Below are 16,474 nucleotides of genomic sequence, written 5' to 3'. Positions count from 1 at the left end.
AGGAGTGACGGTTAGCTTCTACTTTCCTTTGGTGGACAGATATGTTCTCTTTAGGGGGAAAAAAACATCCATTTTGTTAATTTTGTTGATGTTTTATTACTTTCCTTTTCAGGAATGTTATTTAAAGCTAAGAATGGTGTGTTTTAACAGACTGTCTTGAGACTTTAACATACTTTTAAATGGAGAGCTTATTTTTTTTCTGTCAGTTTAAAAGTGGCATAAAATATATATATATATATATATTGTTTTTGCTTTTGTGGAGCTCACACAGAGTTTTAAAGTGTTTTCATAACCTGAAGAAGTCCTATTACCTTTAGATGAAAGCACTCAACATGTGTTATTGTAATAAAGCCTTTTTGCAGCACTTGACTGAAGACTTCTTCCTTTCCTTTCCTTTTCATTACTGGTTGGTGCTTATGGTTTTATTAGAAGGAACAAGTAAGGCTTCCCTGTTGTGTCAGAATGCTCTGTCCATCATTGGTGAAGCTGCTGCTGCTATTAGTAATATGACTGGCCACATTTTTCCTGTAAAAACAAAAAAAAAGAGAAAACCAAGCATGTATCTACTCCTCTTCAATTTTCTTTGGATAGGAGTAGTTTACTGGATATTCAGGCTATTGCTCCTTCTTGTAAAGAAGTTTCTGGTAAAATAGATATTTCTTTTTTCCTGAAGAGATTCAGGATTCTGAATTTGAATAGGAGGAAGCAGGGACAAATACAGGGTTTTCTCCTCAGATTCCTGACTCAGAAGAGAGTTAATTTTCTGATTCTTCCTGTGGGGGTTTCTCTTTCTCTGAGGCTATTGCTAGAATATGACAGTGTTTTCAGTGGGAGAACACTGAGGTTTCTAAGTCCCTCAGAAAATACTCAGTTGTTACAGAAGGATTTTCCAGAACCTACACCTATTCCTCCTGTTATATCTGTTTTATAGGATGCGTTACTGCCTGTAATTTTCCTAATAGTCTACCAGCTGCCCCTAAAAGGCAGATAATATATATAAAGTTTTTCAGTCTTGTAAATGTTATACACTATTCCCAAACCTGACCCAGCAGCTATAGCTTTAATTGATCCCACTATACTAAGCATTTAGTTAATTCCAGTTCTACTCTGATAAGGATATGAAAAGTATTGATAGGTATGGGAAAAAAGTGTATACTTCTGCACATTTGATTTTCAGAATTTTGAATTGTCAGGCTCATATGTTAAAGTTTGTTCTGACAAATTATGGCAATATGAAGGATGTTTTTTTCTGCAGTTTCTTCTTGTGATGAAAACTCTGCTTTAAATAACTTTTTCCTCTATTGCACAGGTCACTTATTATTTGCAGTGTGCATATGACACTGTCAATACTTCTTCCAGAGCTATGGCCTTTGGTACTGTTTTGAGGTAATTTGAATGGCTGCATTGTCAGAACCTACCAGATGATATTAAAATGAGATTTTAAATTCTCACTTGGATAGAGATTTAACATTTGGCCCATCTACTGCAGAGGTGATTAAAAAGTATGATGAAAGGGGCAAGCTCATCCAAGGAATTGCTAAGATTGTTCAGCCCTCCTTTTCCAAATTTTCCAAGGGATTTTCTATCGCCTCATTCAATTTTGGCAAAAAAGAATAAACTGTCTCTACAAAAGACAAGTAAATAGGCATTTAAGAATAAATGTTGGGGGGGGGGTCCAAAAGTCTATAACCACCCAAAACCAAGGACAGTCCAACAAGACTGAATGACTATACAAGAGACCTTGTGAATCTCTCCCACCCTGTCCCTCTTTTCTTCCAGAAAGTCTGGCTCTCCATTTTCCTCTTTAGCAACATATAGTTTCAGACAAATGCATTTTGAAAATCATTCAAGGTTTCAGATGGCAGTTGGAAGAATTTTTTTCTTTCTAGGGAGTTATTCCTCCACCTCCAGATCAGACTGTTTTGTTTCCACCAGTTCTTCATCACATGCTGTCCCAAGAAGCAAATGAACCAGTTTCTCCTTCTTAGGTTGGGAAGGGTCTTTATTCAAGGATGCTCCTAGTGCCAAAGAAAGAAAATTATTGGAGACCAATTCTGGATCTTTCTTCTCTAAGCCTGTTTTCGATAGTGCTCAAATTAAGTATGATATCACGTCATAACCTGTTACTGCGTCTGCTTTTAAGTTTGCTGGGAATGTTAGATTTAAGAGATGCTCATCAGACACACTTGTTCATCCGGACTGAAGACATTACTTAAAGTTTAGTGTGTCTGGATCACTTTATCAGTTTTCCACCTTACCCTTTGGGTGATCCACTGCACCAGGAGTGGTTACAAAGTGTTTAGCTCCACTTATAGCTCATTGCAGGCTACAGGGTATCTAAAATTTTCCATATTTAGATGACATAATTATCTTTGTGGGGTCTTTCTCAAAGTGTCAGAAATCTCTCTCTTGGGTGAGAGAGATAAGCTGGGATTCCAAGTGAACATTCAAAAGTCTTACTTTACTCCTTCACATAGGATTGTGTTCCTGGCATGTCAACTACTCACCTCAGTTCAAGAGCTTTTCTTCCACAGGAAAAAATAGATATTCATATAGATCTACTTCTAAGGTCTTCCACGCAGATTTTTATCACTGAGTAGGAATACCTCAAGATTTTGGATCTCATGGTATCTATGATTCTCATGATACCCCTGGCAAGATTCCACATGAGAAAGATACAACTGTATCTGAACTCTCCTTGGTTCCAGCATGAACACCTTTTATCTTTTCAAATCCCAATACTGAGGCATGTCAGAAGATAAATATTTTGGTGGAGACAACAGATATCCTTAAATCCTGGTTTCCTTCTCTTTCCCAGCTCCAAAGCAGTCAGTCACTAAAGATGCTTCACTTTGATTGGGGAGCAGGTTCAGGAGGATACAAGTGCAGGGGGTGTGGGACACTAAGGACAGATGCAAGCAAATAAATATCAAGGAGATGCTTGCCCTGATCAAGGCACTTAACTCTGTTAACCATCTTTGGTCCCTGGACCTTTTCAAGGACTGGTTACAGACAATACCACAGTCATGTGGTACATCAACAAGCAAGATAGAGCCAAGTTGTACCCCCCTTTGAGATGGGTCTATAGCAGAACATCGAAGTTTTAAAACTTCAAATGTTCTAATTTTTGAGCGAAGCTAAAAATAGTGAAGTTGCAGAACACGAATTCTTTCCTAGGGAAAGAATTCAGTTGGCCAGTTTTGTGGCTTTGCTATTTTCAGCGCTGTGGTGGAAATTCTGGTCGGGTTCAGGTAAGTGTGTAATTGTTAGGATTAGGCGTGGGTTAGGTGAGTTAGGGTTAGGTGGGTTAAATGAGTTAGGGTTTGGCTGCGGGTTAGGTGAATTAGAGTTGGGGCGGGTTAGGTGAGTGTGCAATAGTGACGGACCTTAGGGTTAGGGCTTGGGTTAAGGTAAGTGGATAGATAGTAGTGTCTGTATAGTTTAGTGTAGGGTTAGTTGCAAGATTATAAGTGTATGTGTGTATTGATGTTTTTAGGTGTGATTGTGTTGTGTGTATGTGTTTCAGAATAGCGAATGTTTTCCCAAGGAAAAATTCGCTGTTCTGAATGTTCGATATTATGTGGTTTAACTATTTTAGGTTAGATAAAATAGCGTTCGCTATTTTCATCTTTCAATAACGTGATATAAATCCTTTGAGACTAGCCATGTTAGCTTAGGATATAGCTTTACAATACACTCTCACTCTACAGGCATCCTACATTCCATAAGAGCAAAACTGTGTGGCAGACAAGCTAAGCGGGACCAGTCAGACCTTCACGAATGGAAACTATATCAAGGGGTCTTCTACGATTTAATCCTTCTGTGGGGAGTTCCTCCAGTAGACCTCTTTCCCTCCTCTCTAAACAATCAACTGGCAAGATTATGTTCCAGGACTCCATGCAAGAAGGCCTGGAAGACAGATGCCTTTTCTTTTCCTTGGACAGGAATGTTCCTGTATGCTTTTCCATCCTTTCCACTAATATACTGCCTAATTCTGAAGATTCAGAAATAATCCCCCCAAGATCATTGTGGTGACTCCCTTCTGGCCCATGCAACCATGGTTCTCCCTTCTTTTGGAAATGGCTAGGAGCAGTTACCACAAGCTTCCTCACAGACTGGATCTACTCACACAAGAACAGAGGGTGTTTGATACACCCTAACATCAGTCAACTTCAAATGAATGCCTGGATAATAGGGTCTTAATTCCTTTTGGGCACATGTTTGCTGTGGAAGTGCAGCAGGTACTAATGGAGGCAAGAAAGCCTGCTACTAGAAAAATCATATATGAGTAAATGAAAAAGGTTTCCTAGTTGGTGCCAACAACACAGCAAGCACCCATGCAGCTCTAGTTGGTCTCTGGATTTGCAATATTTGTGTGAATTACTACTCTACTGCATTTCTTATTCCCCTATCAAGGTTCATTTATTGCCCATTTCACTTTGTCTGCCCATGGATCCTCCTCTTTCAATGCAGTCTCATTTCAAAATATTCTTGAAAGGGATTTTGCATAAGAGGCCTCCAAGAAAACTGGAGCTCCCCCCTTGTGATCTTCATTTTATGTTAAAGAAGCTCCATTTGAACCAGAGATTCTTAAGATGGAAAAGTTTTACTGAATCCTCTAACCTCTGTAAGAAGGGTATCTGAGTTGCAAGCTGTTATGGTGAATTAACCCTAGCTCATTTTCTATAGGTGCAGGGTTTCTTTGAGAACAAATGCTTCTATTATGCCTAAAGTGGTATCCCAGTTTACTTTAAGCCAAACTATTCATCTCCGAACCTAAAAATAAGGGAGAAAGGATACAGATAAGTGGTCAATATGATGAACATAGTACAGTTGCATAAGTAAAACATACCATAACAGTAGATGTTCTAATGATCACTGCTGCACTAGCTGCTCTCTCCCTTGATCCATTCTTGTTTTCTGGTGTGTTTCTATGCCGGGGTGAGGACATTAATTTTTGGTTGTTTCAAGCATTGTCCTTTCAAGGCTCAGCCTCCCTCTCTTCAGCTCAGCTCAAGCTGCCTGACAATTTGGGCATGTGGAAGGTACCCTGAAGCTTTGGAAGCTGGCCAGCTGTTATATCCTTGACAGGATATAACCCATATAGCTAAAGTTACTGCAGCAGTGATCATCTGAACACCTGCTGTTAAGGTAAGTTTCACTTACACAACTATACTATATGAACATCCATATTAATAACCTTGCGCCTAATAGTTCAAAGTGTCATGGTTTTCTTATGCTTTTTCTAAAGCCATTGCTTCACCAACTTGTTTTTTTTTTTTTCACATCCACTTAAACTTTTACTTTTGTTTTTGAGATGAACTGACTACAACCACCATCTCTCAAATACATATCAATGTGTTGGAGAACTGGAAGCTTTGGCTCCAGAAGTTTCTGCTGTATCTCAATGCAAACAGACTTGCAGAAACACCTGAAAAAAGTTTAATGTGCATGTTATATGGGAAGAAGCCATCAAAGTATGTAATGCATTTAAACTCAAGGATGAAGAAAGAGAGCCAATTTAGCAGTTATTAGACAGAAGTTTGAAGCTTAATGTGAGCCAGAGAAAAAGCTGCCATTTGTCAGTCATTTGTTCAGAAGACTAAAAAATTAAGCAAAGCCATCGGGTAAAAGTTGCCACAAATAAAAATGAGGAAAACAGAATGAATAAAAGTCCAGCAACTAACACAGCACACACTCATAAAACGAAATTATAAAGGAAACATCACAGCTATGAAAAACAAAATCTTTAATCCAGCTTGAAGGTAAGCACTTTCATAGTATCGGAAACTGCTTCATCAGACCTAACTAAAAAAATACAACACTTCAACTATTTAAAACAGTGACCCCTCCCTCTTAGCATATCAAATCAATAAAAATTTTTCAGCACGCAGAGTAATCAAACATGAATGAACATACAAAATAATCATTCAATTAACTAGAGACTCCTAAAATCAAGCTAGCGACTCAGTCGATCATAAAACAAGTACAAACTTAACATATCTCACAATTCAGTAATGCAGAAACTACCAAATATAACAAACAGCTAGATGGTCAATATGTTTTTGTTCCAACTGAATAGCGTGTAAAATCTCCATAATGTATAGTTTCTTCCTACCTAGCCGGCTATGTAGACAATGGTGCCATCCTTCTACTACATTCTTGGATCTAGGGAAACCTTCAGTACAAGTGTCATAATGAAAACTACGTCAAATATTGGAGGTATTCTTTCCGGACTCGTCCATCTAGTTTTTATTTTAAAATTGAACGAGCTTGTCTTCCGACAATAGCTTACCCAACGATTCCTGTCAGCTGTCACCAACGCCTAAATTACAAGAGGAGATGCAGTTGGAGGAGGACCGTATGTTATTAAAAAAAAAAAAAATCATCATCTGACACCAACCTCCAATCACATCTCCGATGTACTTGGCGCATTGGTGACAGGATTCTTCAGGAAAGATCCACCTGATTTTCAAAAAAGGAAGAAAGTTTTAAAGGGGGCGAAGAAGAAAGTTGAAATGCCTAAATCCGCCACTGTAGATGGTACCTAAACTTCTGGCACTCCTGACAGTTGCACCTTTTTTTTGTTTTTTCACAGACAAGGTTTTTCTTTCTACTGATTCTCCTTTGATGCCCAATGTGGTTAATGATTTGTCCTTGAATCAAACAGTTTATCTGCCTTGTTTGTTCCCCTGTCTAAAGAATGCAATGAGAGAATTCTTCACAACTTGGATTCACATAGGCAACTCATGTATTCCCTAGAAAGGACAAATGATAACAGGAAATCTGAGCAAGTTTTGTTTTTTTTTTTCATTTTTTTTTTTTCATTAGTTTGGCTATTTAAGTAAATCATCTCCTTCTGGATCTATAGCTGTGGTGGTGCAGCGGTAGCGTTGTTGTCTCACAGCAAAAGGTTCTCCCGTTCGATTCTCGGCTTGAATGCCTTCTGTGTGGAGTCTGCATGTCCTCCCCGCTGTTGAGTGGCGTTCAAAAGACATGCGTAGAATGGGCGTGCCTTCGTTGAAGGTTGGGCATCGAGCTGGCACCTTGGCACCCGTAAAAAAATCTACTGCCAATCATTAGCGGACCGGAGTTCCGCTGTGGCGACCCCTAACTGGGAAAAGCCGAAAGAACAACATCTCCTCCTGGATCTGTACGACCATTTCTTTCTGCTATTCCTTTTATGGCAAGCAGCTTTATTCTTTTGTTTCAGCTTATTCTGCCAGGGTGGTTTCCTCTTCTGGTGTGTTTTTTTTTTTTTCTCTCTCTCTCGAGGGTCTGGATACTTTAATCCAATTTGGAAGCTGCTATTTGGTCTTCTGTGCATACCTTTAGCAAACATTAAAAGTTGGATGTGAATTCTAGGGCCGGGTTGGTGCCTGGGTTCTTGGATGGCTCCTCTGTGGCTTCCTCCTCACGTCAGCTCTAGTAGCTTTTTTACTCTCTCAAATGTAATGAATAGTGTGATAAGGAAGGACATAGTGCACTTTTGTGTAAGAACTTTTCATAACAGATGTTCTACTTTTCACTATTGCCATATTCTGTTCCTCTCTACCTCCTCGTTATTCTCTTGTTGCCTTCCTTCTGGCAGAGAGGGGTGTTTGTTGCCCCCCCCCCTTCCTGGATGTACGTGCTTTTGGGTTGCTGTGGTTCTTCTGGGTCAATTCATTTCTGAGGGTTTGGCATTCGTACATCACTTAAGTAACCTTACACCTTAGACGTAGGACATATGTCTGTTAAGAACTGCTTTCGGTCAGCTGTGATGACTTGGCCATTATGTTATGTTTTTTTTCCTTGCTAAAACTGCAGCCATTTTTTTGACTTGGAAAAAGCGTTATAGTAAGTTGACTGGGAGACTTAAACCACCCCCACACACACACATCCGGTGTATAGCATATTTAACAACGATTTAAGTAACTTTGGTAAATGAAGTTATTTTAAAACAGTGAAAAGAAGGCCACTGTGGATACACTTCACTACAGCAACAAGTCCAAACGGCAGAAATAAAATTGTAGTGAAGAAACACTGCCAAAGTAATAAAACACACAAAATCTAATGGAGGTAAGCGCTTTCACATCTGATATGATGCTTCTTCAGACCAAAAGAAACTCTTCACAGCTCAGCTTATATAGTTAAAACGCAATTAAACAATTAATCATTCAATCAAATCCCAATTAAAATTAATCATGATAGCAAATGACCATTAAAACCAAGAATAACATACATAAGTACACTTCTATTTTTAAGGTGAGGTTTTATTGATGCTCTATCATTTAAGCCAGGGAAGTGATCTGCTTGAAATTCAATAATCCATTTAAGCTGCCTTAGCTCAGTAATATTTCTTATATCACCTAACCTAGGTCCTAAATATATACATTCTGTCACTTTAATGGGACTGATCAAGAGATACTAAATGCTTGGCTAGGGCACTTCTATTTATATCTCCCTTTTTCATTGCTAAGAGATGTTCCCTAATACATTTTTGGAGAGTACGGTTCGTCATACCTACATAAAAACAACTGCAGGTATTACAATTCAGCAAGATAGATTACATTTTTGTATTGCAGTCTGCTATTTTAAAGTGTTTTTTTCTAGTAGTGGGGTGAATAAAATTCACTATGTTCAGCTAAAACGCTACATATATTACATTTCCCAAATGATGTTAAGCCTGGTTCTGAATTCTCTATTATACTATTATTATTTGCATTACATAGCAGTCTCTTCAAATTCTTCTTATTTTTATATCCAGACTTTGGTTTATAACCCATTACTTCTTGTAATTTTCATCAGACTGCAATATCGACCAGTTCTTCTCTATAACACATCTTACTTGATCAATATTACTAGAATATTGCAACCTAAGAGGAACATTATTTTCAAAGTTATGACTACCTATAGTATTAGTTTGTAGCATGTCTTCTGACATATATGGTTTTGCTTTACCTTTTCTTTGTTGAATAACTTCTTCTATCCCTACTTGTATTTCTCTAATATTTTATCTCCTTTGTGACAAATCACTTTTAAAATTATTAATGTCATATTCAAGTCTATTATCTGTGTCTAATCTAGAAATACACATCTCTTGTCCCTTTATTTATATATATATATATATATATATATATATATATATATATGTGTGTGTGTATGTATATATATATATATATATATGTATATATATATGTATATATATATATATATATATATATATATATATAGGATGCATACGATCTCTTGATAGAATATTATTCTTCCGACATGGTTTCTGATACAACTGCGTAGTTATCAGACCATTTTCATCTTTTAATTATAACAGTGACATTTAAAAAATCTATTTGATTCTGTGAAATAAAATGAGTAAACTTTAAAAAAGTTGTAGTTGTATTAATATATTGTAAAAATAATTCTAACTGTTCTAAATTTCCTGTCCATATAAATATCACATCTACAAATCTTCGCTTATAATAAATATGTTGCATAATAAATATATTGCATAAAAGAAGTATTATGTAAAACAAGTTTCTTCCCAATGGGCTAAAACTATGTTGGCATAGCTATTGGCACATGAAGTGCCCATAGCTATGCCAAACAATTGTAAGTAATAAACATTTTGAAACAAAAAATGTTATTCTCTAAAATTAATTCTAGCAAAAAACAAATAAAATCAATCTTTGTTTGATCATATGCACCATCACTTAATAACTAGCATTTCACTGCTTCTATGACATAGGAGTGGGGAATCACTGTAAATAAAGAATTAATGTCTAAAGTCACTAAAAATTTATTTTCATGACCTATAACATATTTATATAAATCTTTGAAGTGTTTAGTATCATTCAATATCTGTGACACTTTGTCTATAATCTGTCTCAAATTCTTCTGTGTAAGCCATCCTTGGCCAGCTCCTATTGGTCTCAATGGTGGATTACATTCATTCTTGTGTATTTTTGGCCGGCCTTGTATCACTGGTATTACTGGACATGCTACAGTCAAATATTCAAACAATTGTTCAGATATACTTTTTTTCTAAAAAAAACAATTATATAAACACATACACTTGGCTACATATCTTGTCTATATCTTCAGGTGTATTAACTTTATATACATTCTCATTATGTAACATTTCCAGCATAGCTTCAATGTACTTTTCTTTATCTAAAACAACAGTTCCCCCTCCCTTGTCATCCGGTCTAATTATAATTATATTATCATTAGCCTAACCTTGTAATGCTTGATGTTCCTCTTTACTCGGGTTGAAAACCTTTTACTATATTGCACGTCATTAAGTCAGTCTCACACACTTTACAAAAAGTCTTGAGTGCTGCATTCAAATCAGGCACAAAAGCACTAGGTTTTTTTAAATTATTTGTAACATATTCATTATTAAACAGTACCTTCAGCATAGTGTTCCTTGCAAAAGTTTTTATATCCAGAATTGTAGTAATAGAATCCATCGGTGATGCTGGATGATGCATTCATTACATCACTTTTATGGTAAGTCTTTGCACAGCTATACTTTTAAATCACCTTGTTTGAGTTGGGGACTGATGGAGATTTGCTTTCTTTCAAGAAAAGTTTACAGTTTCCCATTTTTCCATGTTGATGGAAACGTTTTCTCTTTGTGCTATTATAGTCATGTTTCTTCTGTTCTCTGAGGAGTCGACTTTTTATGTTCAGATGTTTCTGGCAGATTTCCTTCTTACTTGCTTTTCTTTTACCTGCTGTACTTGTAATTTTTTTTTTTTTTTTTACTTACTGCATCCCTTTTCTTTCTTTGTTTTCAGTAGGAAAACAAAAAAAAATGTGTATGTATGTATGTGTATATATATGTATATATATATATAAAATGTGTGTGTGTGTGTGTGTGTGTGTGTGTGTGTGTGTGTATATATAATTAATATAATGTGTGTGTGTGTGTGTGTGTGTGTGTGTGTGTGTGTGTATGTAAAACGTGTTACTCCTGGCATCCCATTCTAAGGCCAAGAACTCTCACTGGAACCACATTTTCAATTGGTTCCCATCTTTAGTTTCCACGCATGCCTCACTTTTTGCCATCATTCTCTTTCAGTTTCATGTTTTCGGCCTGCATTTTTTAATGTGATAACTCTGTGTCACGGCTCCTTTAATTTGTGCTTTGGTATACATTTCCTAGCGTTCTCCGCTATTCTTTGGCTAAGTTCCATTTTCTGTTAAGAACTGCTTTCGGTCAGCTGTGATGTCTTAGCCGTCATGTTATGTTTTTTTTTCCTTGCTAAAACTGCAGCCATTTTTGACTTGGAAAAAGCATTATAGTAAGTTGACTGGAAGACTTACCCCCCCCACACGCACACACATCTGGTATGTAGCATGTTTAACAGTGATTAGGTAACTTTGGTAAACAAAGTTATTCTGCAGAAGGAAGGATTCTGATTCATGCTGACTTCAGGCTAGGATTGTAATATTTTATCGTGTTTACGTTTGGCTCTTAGGCTCAGTTTAAGGAGTAACTAAAGATACTAACTTAAATTACCTTGTGGTAGATTTTTATAAAGCAGTTTATGGTTCTGCTTTTTATTTTATTGGAGTTTTGGTGGAACCATATTAGGATTTACTGAAACCACCTGCATTGTACTCTGTGACTTTGAGCCCACTGAACATAAAGATCCTGAGTTGGACCTTTTTGTGTGTGTGTGTGTGTCACATTCCATAGTACAGTACATGTCACATTCCATAGTACAGTACATGTTTATGTACCAAACCATTGTAAAAGGCATAGTGCTAGTTGTTACAGGTGCCATAGTCACTACTCTCTGAAGATAAATATGTAGTGGAAGAGATGCGAGTGCTAAATTGAACTTGTTGCTTAAATGAACAAGTGTCGTTCAATGTTTGTCCCTGTAAATTTTTAATTTTGTAGCGTGTGAAGTAGTCTTCAGAGGTCTATATTCTTAATGGTAAGGTACATGAAAGGTGCAAGCTTGGACTGCTCTTTTTTAATGTCAGTCATTTCCTTATGGAGTTCTTGTAGGGTTTTTGGGAGTCAGAAGAATCTAGGCAGTTTGACTGCTTTGTTGTCGTCATAATTTAGAATCTGGTCTAATATTTGATGCCACTTTTGTGCTTCAGTCCACAGCCTCAATTGAATTCTTCAGAAAACATCCATTTTATTTTGAGTGCTATATAGCTACACTATTTGTATTGCAGATTTATTTTAAAACACCTTAAGCATCACTCTGTTTGCAGGACAGTTTATAGTGGTGGTACCTGTGCTGATCAAGTACAATTACTGCTTGCTTTGGTTATTGCATATTCTCAGGATATGCGTGAGCAGCAGGTAGGAAAGACTGATTCAGCATTTAGCTAGAAAGGTGTGAAAGACTGAATCGGAGAAGGGACAGAGGCTGCTTGAGGTCATTGTTTTGTCTGCACTTCATAAGGATTTGTACACCTGTTTCTTGTTTTGGGTAATACACATACATATTGACATCCTTTTATCAGCATTACACCTCATTATTGTAATATAAAGGTAATACAAAGCCCATGACAGTAAACGTCTTCTTTTTTTTTTTTAAACTACAGGAAGATTATGCCGTCTGCCCATGTGATGGTCATCACAAGATTCCAAAATCATCTCTGGAAAAGCATCAGAAGATGTGTAAACTAAGAATGCTGGGATATACCAAAGAAGAAGAGGTATGTGTACTGATGGTCTTTTATGAGCCAACATGTTTGTAATTAAGCAGGTGAGTCATTGAAAACCAAGGACCTCTTATGCCAGCTTTTTAGATATTAAGTAGATTCAGAATACACTGTGCGTGCCTGTTTTGGGGGCACGCTGTGCGTGTCTGTTCCGTGGTATATTGCACACTGCAAAACATTCTTCTGTTGTATAGGATAGAGGTTTGTAGCCCAGCCTGTTGTTTTTAGAATATTGTTATAGAAGCATAACACATTTTACTTGGCTGTACTTACTATGTACATTTCGTGGATTGAAAACCATGATACTATTAATTTTATTTTTTTTAAAGAAGTAACGCTAACAGTTTGCACATGGAGTTTTTCAGCTGAGCTGTTAAGAATACTAGTAGTATTATCCATTTCCACTTTTGTAAAACTCTGCTTGTGTGTAGATTATAAAAGGTGCTTCAACAAAGTATTAGTTTAAGGGTGTCCACACTTATGCAACCAACTTATTGTACTTTTTTTAAAAAAATTTTTTCCAGATTTGTTTTTTCAATTGAATTGTACAAGTTAGGTCACATTAAGGGGGGAAAGTTTTGAAATGATTTATTATGGTCTCATTTTTTTATTTCACAAAAACCTGGCATTTTAACAGGGGTGTGTACACTTTTTATATCCACTGTATGTATGTGTTTTTACTACTAGTTATGTTCTCTAACAGATCAGCCTCCCTCTCTTAGTTGGCATTAAAGGTGTGAGGGTCTTTGAGCTCAAACCTGTGATTTTATGCAGCTCAGCTTAACTGTTTATTTGGGACTGTGGAAGGTGCTGAAGCTTTGTAAGTTGGTTGGCTGTTATCTTTGGCAGAGTGTAACCCGGTATAGCTAAAGCAACTTTTGCAGTGATCATTTGAACATCTGCTGTTATGGTATGTTTACTTACACAGCTGTACTTTGTGTGTTATGTTGTCTCCCTTCACAATGAGCCATAATGGTCACTTTTGGCAGCACCTTATGAAGTTTGCTTTAAATGGTCTTAGCCCTCTCTGGTTACTGCAGCCACCACAGCTTTCTCCTAGAATGTTGGGACTGTCCCTTCTTTTAACGTATTGTTTAGCAAAACCTTCCAAATCTGTTACTTTCTTCCCCCCAAACTTCCTCAGGAATGCCACGTATTTTGGAGACTTCCCTGTTTTAGTTTACACCCTCTTTCTTTCAACCCTTTCCATCTTGGATGCTTATTTTGAACCTCACCTTCCTCTAACCTTGTCATATTTAAGTCTTTCTTAAACATTTCCATTTGTGTCTTTTCTTGGTTACCCCATTCCTCTGCTTTTTTTAATTTCTCCATTTCTTTTGGGTTTCTAATCCCGTGACAGGAATGGACCCCATTCCTAAGTCAAAGTATGATTAAAGTTCATGAAATTTGTATTGTTACAATACACATTGTGCAGAGTAATGACTCCTTCTGCAATTGTACAAAGTTACATGTATCGGTAACGTATCTAAGTACTATTGTAAATTTTTTTATAAGACCTATTGCACCTACTACTATTGGAACTGTTTAGGTGTCCTTCCACATTGCTCTTGTTCCTGCCTGCAGATGTTGTATTTTTATGGCTTTGTGTCTTTCTGTCTGCAAGACACTATAGTCACTGGGTGTAGCAATTTCAGTGATCAATGCTACTTTTGTCTTGTCTTCTTTTCATGATCTACTATATCTGGTTTTCTCGCATCTGTTTTCTGAACTGTTAGTAGTGGGTGATCCCATGTGATATAAACTTTATCATTTTCTATAATGCTTTGTGGCTGATGTTTCCAGTGTTTTTCAGCTACCTCAGTATTATAATATTTGCACAATCCCCCAGTGCAACAGTCTTGCCACATTATTGCCTTTTAGTATACAGTCCTCTTGCCATTAGTATATCACAGCCAACAACAAGATATTCAACTGTTTTCAGTTCTTCTTCTTTCGGCTGCTCCCATTAGGGGTCACCACAGCAGATCAACTGTTTCCATTTCTTCCTGTCCTCTGCATCTTGCTCTGTCACACCAACCACCTGCATGTCCTCTCTCACCACATCCATAAACCTTATCTTGGGCCTCCCTCTTTTCCTGTTACCTGGCAGCTTCATCCTTAGCATCTTTTTCCCAATATACTCTGCATCCCTCCTCAGTACATGTCCAAACCAACATAATCTTGCCTCTCTGGCTTTATCTCCAAACCTTCCAACCTGGGCTTACCCTCTAATATACTTATTACTAATCCTGTCCATCGTCGTCACACCCATTGCAAATCTTAACATCTTCAACTCTGCCACGTCAAGCTCTGACTCCTGCCTTTTTGTCAATGCCACCGTCTCCAGCCCATATAACATAGCTGGTCTCACTACCCTCTTGTAGACCTTCCCTTTCACTCTTACTGGTACTCGTCTGTCACAAATCACTCCTGACACTCTTCTCCACCCACTCCACCCTGCCTGTACTCTCTTCTTCACCTCTCTTCCACACTCACCATTACTCTGAACTGTTGATCCCAAGTACTTGGACTCATCCACCTTTGCTACCTCTACTCTCTGCATCCTCACCATTCCTCTGTCCTCCCTCTCATTCACACACACATATTCTGTCTTAGTCCTTCATTCCTCTCCTCTCTCTAGAGCATATCTCCACCTCTCCAGGGTCTCCGCCACCTGTTCCCTACTCTCACTACAGATCACAATGTCATCTGCAAACATCGTAGTCCACGGGGACTCCTGTCTGATCTCGTCTGTCAACCTGTCCATCACCAATGCAAATAAGAAAGGGCTCAGAGCTGATCCTTGATGTAATCCCACCTCCACCTTAAACGCATCCATCACTCCCACCGCAGACCTCACCGCTGTCACACTACCCTCGTACATATCCTGTACCACTCTTACATACTTCTCTGACACTCCCGACTTCCTCATACAATACCACAACTCCTCTCTAGGCACGTTGTCATATGCTTTCTCTAAATCCACAAAGACACAATGCAACTCCTCCTGACCTTCTCTGTACTTTTCCATCAGCACTGTCAGAGCAAACATTGCATCTGTAGTGCACCTTCCTGGCAGGAAACCATACTGCTGATCACTAATCATCACCTCCCTTCTTAACCTAGCTTCCACTACTCTTTCCCATAACTTCATGCTGTGACTGATCAGTTTAATCCCTCTGTAGTTACTATAGCTCTGCACATCACCCTTTTTCTTAAAAATCGGTACCAAAACACTTTTTCTCCATTCCTCAGGCATCCTCTCACTTTGCAAGATTTCATTAAACAATCTAGTTAAAAACTCCACTGCCATTTCACCTAAACACCTCCATGCTTCCACAGGTATGTCATGTGGGCCAACAGCCTTTCCGTTCTTCATCCTCTTCATAGCTATCCTTACTTCCTCCTTGCTATTCCACTGCACTTCATGATTCACTATCCGCACATCATCCAACCTTCTCTCCCTCTCATTCTCTTCATTCGTCAACCCCTCAAAGTACTCTTTCCATCTATATTTGTGTTTCCCACATGCTCAGTGGATTTTGTAAACCAACGTGTACATAGTCCACTGTTTTGGGTTGCCAATATTAATCTTTCATCTTTTGGTTTAAATTCACCTGTCCTTAACCATTCCTGCATCTGATCTTAACATGAGGTTGTTTCGAGAGTTTTATATACTTCCAACTATATTTATGCATTTCCAAATTTCTTGCCTTCTCATTTGATCCTTCTCCTTGTATTCTTTCTTTCTCTTGTTTTTTGGGACATTCAGTTGCTGCATGATTTTTATCTACTTGTT

At 37.7% G+C, this 16,474-nt stretch overlaps 1 protein-coding gene across 1 annotated transcript in view; it reads left to right on the top strand.

Moving 5' to 3' along the window:
- The window catches only part of SNRNP48 (small nuclear ribonucleoprotein U11/U12 subunit 48), a 693,998-nt gene that overhangs the window by 40,478 nt on the left and 637,046 nt on the right, over positions 1 to 16,474 (top strand). Inside the window, exon 2 of the mRNA XM_044056352.1 lies at positions 12,556 to 12,669. Within this exon, the coding sequence (XP_043912287.1) occupies positions 12,556 to 12,669 (114 nt within the window). The remainder of the gene's footprint in view (positions 1 to 12,555; positions 12,670 to 16,474) is intronic.

Source organism: Protopterus annectens, chromosome 14.part0, assembly GCF_019279795.1.
Source record: "Protopterus annectens isolate FY-2018-M chromosome 14.part0, PAN1.0, whole genome shotgun sequence".
Lineage (NCBI taxonomy): Eukaryota > Metazoa > Chordata > Ceratodontiformes > Protopteridae > Protopterus > Protopterus annectens.
Note: the sequence above shows the minus strand (reverse complement) of the source record. Positions and strands in the feature narration are given on the sequence as shown.